The 10,675-nt window shown below is 47.9% G+C and overlaps 1 protein-coding gene across 1 annotated transcript; it reads left to right on the top strand.

Annotated features, from left to right (window-relative positions):
• The first annotated feature begins 491 nt into the window (after positions 1 to 491).
• On the top strand, positions 492 to 10,185 carry TCP11 (t-complex 11). Its single transcript, XM_037144359.2, is given in 9 exon segments — positions 492 to 632; positions 1,426 to 1,438; positions 7,528 to 7,578; positions 7,581 to 7,664; positions 7,917 to 8,114; positions 8,117 to 8,133; positions 8,228 to 8,404; positions 9,179 to 9,347; positions 10,076 to 10,185. Coding segments are annotated over 9 exon segments (960 nt in total).
• The last annotated feature ends 490 nt before the right edge of the window (positions 10,186 to 10,675 follow it).

The following is a 10,675-nucleotide window of genomic DNA, read 5'->3' as shown; positions in this document are numbered from 1 at the left end:
TGATGCGGGCTGTGGAAGAATTCACAAAGAAAAGTGCAGAGAATAGAGATCTCTACTCACCCTCCAAGAGGGGAGGGGGCACGGTGTGGAGAGACACACCAGCCCTGGGGGGTGGGGGCTTTGAGCTTTTGTTAGGTGATCGGGTGGCTGCGGAGCAGGGTGTTTCGGTCGATCTTGTATAGGCTGCAGCTTGTCCCGACGCTGTCTTTGGGTGCAGGGTCTTTGTGGTCTGGCACATCCTGTTTCATAAGTTCTAGGATATGCTGCCCCTTCGGGGTGCTTCCAGTGATTTTCCAGACCTGAGGATAAAGGCTGGTAAAACAAGAGGCAGTCATACTTTATGGGGTCCAGTTAGCTCTGGTAAAGAGGGCCTGACAAGGGGCTTTTGTCCTGTTAACCCCTTTCTGACTTTGTGTCCTGGGCAGATCCTGCTGTCACTGCTCTTACCACGCCAGAACCGCCTGAGAAGTGAGATCGAGGAAGCTCTGAACATGGGCCTCCTCAAGCAGGAAGCCGAGCTCGGGGCCCTGAAGGTCCCTCACCTCTCCAAGTACATTCTCAACACAGTGACTTTGCTGGGTGCACCGGTTGGAGATGAAGCTGTGCAGAGACTGGACAGCATCACAGACCCTGCTCGGTTATTCAGGTGTGAAGCCTGATTACTGTCCTCTGCGACCTGTCCCTTCCTGTGGGCCAGGCCCCGGCTGGCAGCCCCTGTCTTGGCTGGCTCTTCCTTGCTGAGACCCGACTAACTCCTTTTTCTCTGGCCTGTTAGCTTTTCTTTTCCAAAGATGGCCTTGAGGGGCCCCCAGTTATCCTTAGATGGACTGGCCCCTGTGTAATGTCCTTTCGTAAAACCGCGCAGCCTTTTCTTCCAAATCATTCAAATTCCGCTTTCTCAAGCTCTCTTGTAGTTCACATAACGTGAACTGGCAAGGGTTATCCCTAGTTCACAGCTATAGAAACCAAGATCCAGACACAGAAAATTAAAAAAAAAAAGTGATTGGTCCAAAAATGGCATCAGAAACAGCATCCCCTATAATCCACCTCCCGGAGACACTGTTAGTGTGCTTGTGTGTCCTCCCACCGACTCCCTTCTTTTTTTTTTTTAATTTATTTTTTTAAATTGATTATGCTGTTACAGTTGTTCTATTCCCCCCTTCATTCCCTTCCACCCTACTGCCCGTCCCCACCATTACCCCCCTTTAGTTTATGTCCATGTGTCTCAAGTCCTTTAGGTTCTATATTTCCCATGCTATTCTTGCCCCCCCATCTATTTTCTATCTACTGTCTATGCTACTTATTTTCTGTACCTTCTCCCCCCATCTCCTCCTCCCACTCCCCTGTTGCTAACCCTCCTTGAGATCTTCATTTCTATCTTTCCACTCCTGATCTAGCTGTTCTTTTAGTTTGCTTTCGTTTTAGGTGTGGTTGTTAATAACTGTGAGCTTGTTGTTCTTTCACTGTTCATGTTTCTTTAACTTCTTTTTCTTAGATAAGTCCCTTTAACATTTCATATAATAAGGGCTTGGTGATGATGAACTCCTTGAATTTGATCTTATCTGAGAAGCACCTTATCTGTCCTTCCATTCTAAATGAAAGTTTTGCTGGATAGAGCAATTTTGGTTGTAGGTCTTTAGATTTCATGACTTGGAATATTTCTTTCCAGCCCCTTCTTGCCTGTAAGGTCTCTTTTGAGAAATCTGCTGACAGTCTGATGGGGACTCCTTTGTAGGTGATTGTCCCCTTAGCTCTTGCTGCTTCTAGGATTCTCTCCTTCATTTTAATCTTGGCTAATGTAATTATGATATGCCTTGGTGTGTTTCTTCTTGAGTCCAACTTTTTTGGTACTCTCTGAGCTTCTTGGATTTCTTGGAAGTCTATTTCTTTTGCCAGATTGGGGAAATTTTCTTTTATTATTTGTTCAAATAATTTTTCCACTGGTGGTTGTGTCTTTCCCCCTTCTGGTACCCCTATAATTCGGATATTGGAGCGTTTAAAGATGTCCTGGAGGTTCCTAAGACTCTGCTCATTTCTTTGAATTCTTGCTCCTTGACTCTTTTCTGTTTGGCCATTATTTGCTTTCTTCTGGTCCACTCCATTGATTTGAGTCCCAGTTTCCTTTTCATCTCTATGGGTTTCCTGTGGAATTCCATTCATTTCCCTTAGTTTAGCCTTCATATGTTTCTCTAATTTGTGGCTATAATCAACCAGATCTGTGAGGATCCTGATCACCAGTGTTTTAAACTGTGCGTCTGAGAGTTTTGCTATTTCTTCGTCGCTTAGATTTATCTCTGGGGCTTTGAGGTTTTCCTGCGACATTTTTGGTCTGTTCTGGCCCTTTAAATGTGAGAAGCGGCGCCTTGGACTCCCAGGTCGCTGGGTTGTGACGCTGTATGTGGGGGCGTGGTCAGAGCAGGGAAATGGCGGAGCCCTCTACTGCCGCATGCCACGGGGACCGCCGGCCCGGTCCAACCGCCCACTCCCTCACCTGTCCACTCGCCCGCAGACAGGCAACCGCAGTCAACACGCAGCACCGCCTCCCCACTGTCTCCTCAGCAGTCGCTCACCCGGTGGGTTGCTCGGTCGCTCACTAGGTCCAATCCTGCGTTTGGAACCTGTGCGCCTGGATTCGCGCGTCTGGATTCCGCGCCTGGGTCCGTCCGACCGGAGTCCTCCCGTGCAACCCCTCACGAGACGCCGGTTTCGCCCCTTACCGGTCGGGTTGAAGAATTTGTTGTTAACGGACTTCCGAAAAGTTCAATTTTCCGTGTTCTGGTTGTGTTTTCTGATGCTAATATTTAGTTGTCCCTAAACTTGGTTGTGTGAGAAGGCACGGCACATCCACCTATACCTCCATCTTGGCAGAAGTCCTCCCACCGACTCCCTTCTTAAAGAGACAACAGAACGGCTGTTGTGGAAACAGACTGGGCTCAGAGGCTTCAGGGTCCAGAGGCCTGTGTCCCCCGCTCCGCCGTGCTCTCACTCTGAGCCTCTGGTCCTGGGCCATGCATCTTCTTGTATAATTTAGGAGGCAGAACTAAGTGAGTTTTAAAGCCCCTCTAATTCTTTTTTTTTAATTATATTTTATTGATTATACAAGCATAGCTGTCCCAATTCTTCTTTCCCACCTCCATCCAGCACCCCCACTCCCTCACCATTGTTCAGGTCCATGGGTCATGCGTGTAAGCTCTTTGGCTACTCCACCGCCTACACTGTGCTTTACATCCCATGGCTACTCTGTAACTGCCTATTTGTACTTAATCCCCTCACCTCTTCTCCCGTTCTCCCATATCCACCTCCCATCTGGCAACCATCAAAACATTTCTGGATCCATGATTCTGTCTCTGTTCTTGTTTGCTTAGTTTGTTTTTTTAGTTTCAGCTGTTGATAGATATATATTTATTGCCATTTTATTGTTCATAGGTTTGATCTTCTTTTTCTTAAATAAGTCTCTTTAATGTTTCATATAATAATGGTTTGGAGATGATGAACTTCTTTAGTTTCTTCTTGTCTGGGAAGCTCTTTATCTGCCCTTTGATTCTAAATGACAGCTTTGCTGAGTAGAACAGTCTTGGCTGTAGGTCCCTGTTTTTCATGACTTTGAATATTTCTTGCCAATCCCTTCAAGCCTGAAAAACTTCATTTGAGAAATCAGCTGACAGTCTTATGGGTACTCCCCTGTAACTAATTAACTTTTCTCTTGCTGCTTTTAAGACTCTCACTTTATCTTTAACTTTTGGCCTTTTACTTATGATTTGTCTTGGGGCGGGCCTCTTTGCATCCATCTTGTTTGGGACTCTCTGTGCTTCCTGGGCTTGTGTGTTTATTTCCTTCACCAAATTAGGGAATTTTTCTTTTGTTATTTTTTTCAAATAGATTTCCAATTTCTTGCTCCTTCTCTTCTTCTGGCATCCCTGTGATGCAAATGTTAGAATGCTTGAAATTGTCTCAGAGGCTGTTTACACTTTCCTTGTTTTTTTCTGGATTCTCTTTTTGTCCTGTTGTTCTGATTGGTGGTTTTTTTGCTTCCTTATGTTCCAAATCATTGATTTGATTCTTGGCTTCATTCACTGTACTGTTGTTTCCCTGTAAATTGTTCTTTATTTCAGTTAGTGTATACTTCATTTCTTTTTTTCAAGTATATTTTACTGATTATGCTATTATGGTTGTCCCATTTTTTCTCTTTTTTATTCCCCTCTGCCCTTCATCCCGCTTCCCACCAGCATTACCCCTCTTAGTTCATATCCATGGGTTGTACATATAAGTTCTTTGGCTTCTACATTTTCCCTGTCTATTTTCTACCTACCATTTATGCTACTTATACTCTGTACATTTTCCCCCTCACTCCCCCACCGATAACCCTCCATGTGATTTCCATTTCTGTGATTCTGTTACTGTGCTAGTTGTTTGCTTAGTTTGTTTTTGTTTTTAGGTTCAGTTGTTGAATAGTTGTGAGTTTGTTGTCATTCAACTGTTCATAGTTTTGATCTTATTTTTCTTAGATAAGTCCCTTTAACATTTCAAATAATAAGGGCTTGATGATGATGAACTGATTTAACTTGACCTTATCTGAGAAGCACTTTATTTACCCTTCTATTCTAAATGATAGCTTTTCTGGATAGAGTCACCTTGGTTGTAGGCCCCTGCCTTTCATAACTTTGAATACTTCTTTCCAACTCCTTCTTGCCTGCAAAGTTTCTTTGGAGAAATAGGCTGAGAGTCTTATGGGAACTTTTTTGTAGGTAACCGTCTCCTTTTCTCTTGCTGCTTTTAAGATTCTCTGTTTATCTTTAATCTTGGGTAACTTAATGATGATGTACCTTGGTGTGTGCTTCCTTGGGTCCAGTTTCTTTGGGACTCTCTGAGCTTCCTGGACTTCCTAGAAGTCTATTTCCTTTGCCAAATTGGGGGAGTTCTCTCTCATATATTTTCAAATAAGGTTCCAATTTCTTGCTCTTCTCCTGGCAACCCTATGATTCGATGTTGGAATGTTTAAAGTTGTTCTAGAGGTTCCTAAACCTCTCCTCATTTTTTGGAATTCTTGTTTCTTCATTCTGTTCCAGTTGAATGTTTATTTGTTTGTTATTCTCTACATCATTGATTTGAGTCCTGGTTTCCTTCCCTTCACTGTTGGCTCCCTGTATATTTTTCTTTATTTCACTTTGCATAGACTTCACTTTTCCCTCAATTTTGCAACCATACTCAACCATTTCTGCAATCATCCTGATTACCAGTGTTTTGAATTCTGCATCTGATAGGTTGGCTATCTCTTTGTCACTTAGTTCTTTTTGGAGTTTTGATCTGTTCTTTCATTTGGGCCATTTTTATTCGCTCAGCACACCTGTTACATTGTAAGGGGTACAGCCTTAGGTATTCACCAGGATGGGGCAACCCACATCACAGCGTTGTGGCACTGTATGTGGGGGAGGGGTTTGAGAGGGAACAATGCCGCTTGCTTGGCTCTTGTCAGCTTTTAGTCACTTCCCCTGCTACCCACAAGCTAATTGAGCCCTCTGGTGTTGATTCCCAGGTGGGTGGCCTTGTGTATGTTCTAGGACCCTGTGGGTCTCTCCAATGCACCCTCCTGTGAGGGTGGGAGTTTCTCCTGCAGCTGCAATTTCCATAGGTTTTCATAGCCAGAGGTTTTGAGGCTTTCTTTTCCCATGCTGGAACCCTGGGTTGGGCAGTCTGTCTTGCTCCACAGTTGTACCTCCTGGGTTATCTGTACACAAATGTGGGACCACCAGCTACTGCCTCCTCTGCTCAGTCCTCCAGCTGCCACCTTGACGTGTGTCCTCACCACCCTGGCTGCCTGTCTCTGCCCCTCCTACCAGTCTGGATGAATGTTTCTTCTTTAACTCCTTGGTTGTCGGACTTCCATACAGTTCAATTTTCTGGTTGTTTTTGTTTTTAAATTTGTTGTTGTCCTTCTTTTGGTTGTATGAGGAGGCTAAGTATATCTACCTGTGTCTTCATCTTAGCCGGAAGTCTCTTTCCTATACTTCATTTCTGACTGGATCTTTTCTATGCTGCTGAGGTCCTCACTAAATTCCTGGAGCATCCTTATAACCAGTGTTTTGAACGCTGCATCTGATAGATTGTTTAGCTTCATTTTGTTTAGGTTTTTTGTGGAATTTTGATCTGTTCTTTCATTTGGGCCATGTTTCTTTGTCTCCTTATTTTGGCAGCCTCTCTCTATTTGTTTTTATGTATTAGGTAGAGTTGCTATGAGTCCCTGTCTTGGCAGCATGGCCTGATGTAGTAGGTGTCCTGTAGGGTCCAATGGCACAGTGTCCTCTATCACTCAGGCTGGATACTGGAGTTGCAGCCTTTGTGTGGCCTGAGTACACCCTCCTCTTGTAGTTGAGCCTTGGTTGCTGTTGGCAGATAAATGGGAGGGATTTAGCCAGGCCAGTCAGCTGCAAGGACTGGCTCTGACCACTGACCACCAACCTCTGCCCTTCATGGAGGATCAGCTGTGCAGGGGCAGGGTGGTGGTGCTCCAACCTGGTCTGTAGCTGCCCACTGTGTGTGCAGGCCCTGCGGTTTCCCAGGTGGTGCAGGCCAAGGTCAGCCCCGCCCTGTGTTCTGCCCAGGGTCACCCTGCATGAGCTATAAAGCAATCTGAGATGGCTGCTACATGTACTGGGCTTGGAGATTCCCGGGCAAAGCCAGCCTGTGAATCTTGGCCAGCTGGGCTAGTGTCAGGCCTGGGGCCACTGAGCAAGAGTATGGGGTCTGGGGCTCACTGAGGCTGGCTGTTGTTTGTTTGAGGGTATTTAGGAACTTGTGAAGCTGGAGCCCAAACCAGCCACTCATGGAAAAGCTGTAAATTGGGTGGGACAGAGCCTCAGGGGATCTGAGGGGTGGGTCAAACAGTGTGAGCCAGGTTAATGGACTCTCAAGTGTGGCACCTGCCTGCCAGTTCTGTGGCTCTGTGGGGGGAGGTTCAGAAACAGGAGAACGGCCAACTTTCTGTCGAGGAGGAAGCTGTCCCTCAGCTCTCACCCTGACATCAGACACTTCAGTTCCTCCCTGTCACCACTGGTGCCTTTCAAGCTGCTACCCCAGTGCTGGAGCTCAGAGGGAGTGAGTCTGAGTCGGTCCGTGTGTGGGTTCTGTAAGAGGAACTGCTTGGGAATCTAGAAGTTTCTTCCACCAAATCAATCCCCACTGGTTTTTGCAGCCAGAAGTTGTGGGGACTTATCTTCCTGGCACTGGAACCCTGGACTGGGGGCCTTGGTCTTCGACTGGGACTCCTCACTCCTGAGATATGCTTCCCAAGTTTTTATTCACGTGGTTGTAGATGGATGAGGTTACTTTAATTCTATATTCAGCCCTCCATTGATTTCTGATGGTTCTGAGTGACGGTTGTTCTATATGTTAGTTGTAATTTTGATGTGGTAGTGCAAGGAAATGAGCTGTGTTTACTCTAGTTTTCTAACGCAGTGATTCAGTGGCTTCTGCTGGGGCCTCTCACTGGATCCCCTCTCACAGAATCAATGTTTCGTTTTCTCTGCATCGGGGGGATCTTCCGGGTCCTGGGCCTGATGAAAACGCACAGGATGAATTACACCACCAGAGCCTTCAACCCCACCTGCAGGAACATTCCATTCAGTATGAACGGGCTAAATTCCAGCAACTCCTCGACAAACAGCCAAGCACATATATAACTTGTGGGCAGGCGTGGGGAGATATGACCTTGGGTCTGACTTTTGTATCACTACAGAGTACTCTGCCTCCTTTGAGGAACAGAAAGTTTCTTCCTCAGTAGGGGGAGGGAGAAGGAACAGTTATCAAAGACAAAAGGGCACCCATAAGCATGTGTTTATGGACCAGGAGTACATTTGGGAAAGAACCAAGAGTCAGGGGTACAGATGCTGAAGCCGCTCCTGCACTCTGCCCGGAGCCAGGCCTCCTGGATCGCACCACCGGGTGGCGGACCTGAGCAGCAGCAGACCTTGCCACGCTGCCTCCAGCTTGCCCCGAAGCTCCGGACCCCTGTGGGGTGGCCTGCCCCTCTCCGAAGGGGGTAGCCCACAGCCCCGAGCCCCTTAGCCCCACAGTGGTGCCGTCCCAGGGTTTCCTGAACCTTCTTCTCTGGGACCCTGAGATGAAGAGTTCCCTGAGGCAAGCCTGTGTGGGGCACTGCCTATGGGCTTGTATGAGGTCCCTCCTCCACAGGACTCTGCTCTCTGACCACCTGTCCCCTCTGCGTCCTCAGATGCTGCTGGTGGACAGAGCCCGGCTGCAGAAGCTGCAGTCACAGCTGCTCTACTTGACCATCCCGGCCTCGGTCTTGCTGGTGACCAGCAGTTTCTCTGTCAGCGTTCTGTTTGGCTCCCCTCAGTTTGTGGATAAGCTGAAATGCAGAATCGAAGCCTCCATGGAGGAATTGAATTCCAGGTGAGCTGCGTAGGTTCTGTGTCTTTAGAGGACATGGCATGTGGTAAGAGGACAGGAGATAAGGAATAACTGCTTACGTTCCACCACCAGCCACAGAAAGGCCCTTTGGAACCGTCCACAGAGATTATTGGTGTCTTCCTATAAGTGGTCTTGAGGCTCGTGACAAAGAAAAATCAAACTTCCAGAAGAGTAGTGCAGAGGCTACAAAATGACGCATCATTTTGTTGCTACAACGCAGTCATCCTGTGGCTGAGTGGGCGGCAGTGGGCTGGTCTTACTTACACGCACTGGGAGGTGCTGGGTCAGCAGTACTGAATGATGTCCACTGTGTTGCCGGACATCACGCCAGCAGAATCAGAAGGCCAGGTTTGTCACTCTAGTTGGTGAGAGTAGGACAAAAAGCCATGGAAAATGTCCAAGAAAGTCTTGAAAAATGTATAGACATACATACATATAAATAAATTACATGGGACCAAAGAATACTGAGTTGATCCAAGGGCCAAACCAAATGCTGTCCGGAGTTGGTTTCAGTTTATCTTGTTCACTGAGAGGGAGAATGTGGTGTTGTCTGTAGAGAACAGTCGATATCCTGAGGTGAGAGTGAAGACACTGAATCTGCCCACTGGGCTCTGTGGCTCCCCAGGGCTGGGTGAGGGCAGGAGGAGGGCTGGGAGTCTCCCTCACTTGGGCCCTGTGGCAGGTGTGGAGCTTCAAGGCTCTGGGCCAATGCCAGGGCCACCTGGGGGTGCCAGCTGAGTGTCCTTCATGGTCTCGGCCTGAGGAGGCCATACTGACTGTGAGTGAACGGATGTCTCAGGAAATCAATCAAAGCCTTAAGAACATGGGCCTTGCTGCTCCGAGCAGTGACAACACAGCCTCTTTGGTGGGACAGCTCCAGGACACTGCCCACAAGGAGAACTGTGTCCGCAGCATCATCGGTGAGTGTGTGTTGGAGGTTGGGGGTGAGGACAGCGTGAAGAGAGGTAGATTCCAGCCCTGCAAGTCAGCTACCGAACCACTTAACAGGGACAGGCGTGGTCACTGGGCAAGTTGTTATTTGGGCATTAGTTTTTGGAAATGCTGGGTTGAAATAAATCTTTTTTAATTTAAAGACCGACTCTGTGGTTCTAAGAAAGATTTGCACCCAGGAATCCATGACATGTAGGTGTGGCATACTGTCCAACCAACCTGGTTGAGTCATCTCTGGCCTTCTAGGTCATTTTCCGATTGTGGTCTGTGACCTGTGGCACCCACCCCCCTCCAACAAGAAACTGATGCTGAGTTATACTGGCAGACATGTTCGCATGGCAGCGATTCCCCTCCACCATCCCACGCTGGAGTGGAGGCTATGAACATGGCCTTGCTGTTCGCCTCAGCCCATCCAAAGAATCAATTTAAGATCTTTCTGGTATGTCAAATGCTTGGTAGGATCTAACTGATGGATACCTAAGTAATCTTTGGAATAGTCAAAAATTTACTAGCCCACTAGTTTTCCATCTTCGCTTTGTCCTTGGGAGCTACATAGCAGCCCCCTCCCCCCACCAAACAAAACAAAGTCCCTAAGTCTAGCCAAGTGAGTAGGTTAGTGAGTGTCTCAGCTCACTCAGAACCTGGTGAGTGCAGGGCAGCGTGTCTCCCTGAAGGCGCCTGACCTGTCCCTTCTCACTGTCTTTTCCCGCTCACAGATCAGCGGATCCACTTGTTTCTCAAATGCTGTTTGGTTCTTGGTGTGCAGCGCTCTTGATTAGGCCTCCCCCGAGGCCTTACTCTCATTGAGGCAGAGCTGGCAGAACTGGGCCAAAAGTTTGTCAGCCTAATGCACCACAATCAGCAGGTGTCCGGCCCCTACTACACGGAGACCCTAACAACCCTCATCCCCTTGAGCCAGGCCCTGGAAGCAGAAGTGGAGTCTCCCTGAGAGCCCCAGCTCTGAGCCCTGGCACTCGGACCTAGGAGAGAAGCCCATCACTTTCCTGGGGTGACTTCTCCAGTGACCAGCAAAGCAGCAAGCCTTCTCCCCTCCTGCACCCAGTACCAGCTCTGTAGTGACTAAGCATGTAAACACCAACTGGCCCAAACTCATTCTCTAGTAAACTTCCAAAAGATAGCAAACCACTCTTCTCCTGCCGCAGCTGTGGCCAGGCCCGTGGCCAGGCCTGTGGCCAGGCCGGCGCCCTCGGCACCGAACTAAGAAGCCGACAGGCCCCGGTTTTTCCTCCTCCGTGGAGGTGCTCCCTTCTGCACCCAGAGCCGAGAAGCCAGGACA

Source organism: Artibeus jamaicensis, unplaced genomic scaffold, assembly GCF_021234435.1.
Source record: "Artibeus jamaicensis isolate MK-2021 breed Jamaican fruit bat unplaced genomic scaffold, CSHL_Jam_final contig_1539, whole genome shotgun sequence".
Taxonomy (NCBI): domain Eukaryota; kingdom Metazoa; phylum Chordata; class Mammalia; order Chiroptera; family Phyllostomidae; genus Artibeus; species Artibeus jamaicensis.
Note: the sequence above shows the minus strand (reverse complement) of the source record. Positions and strands in the feature narration are given on the sequence as shown.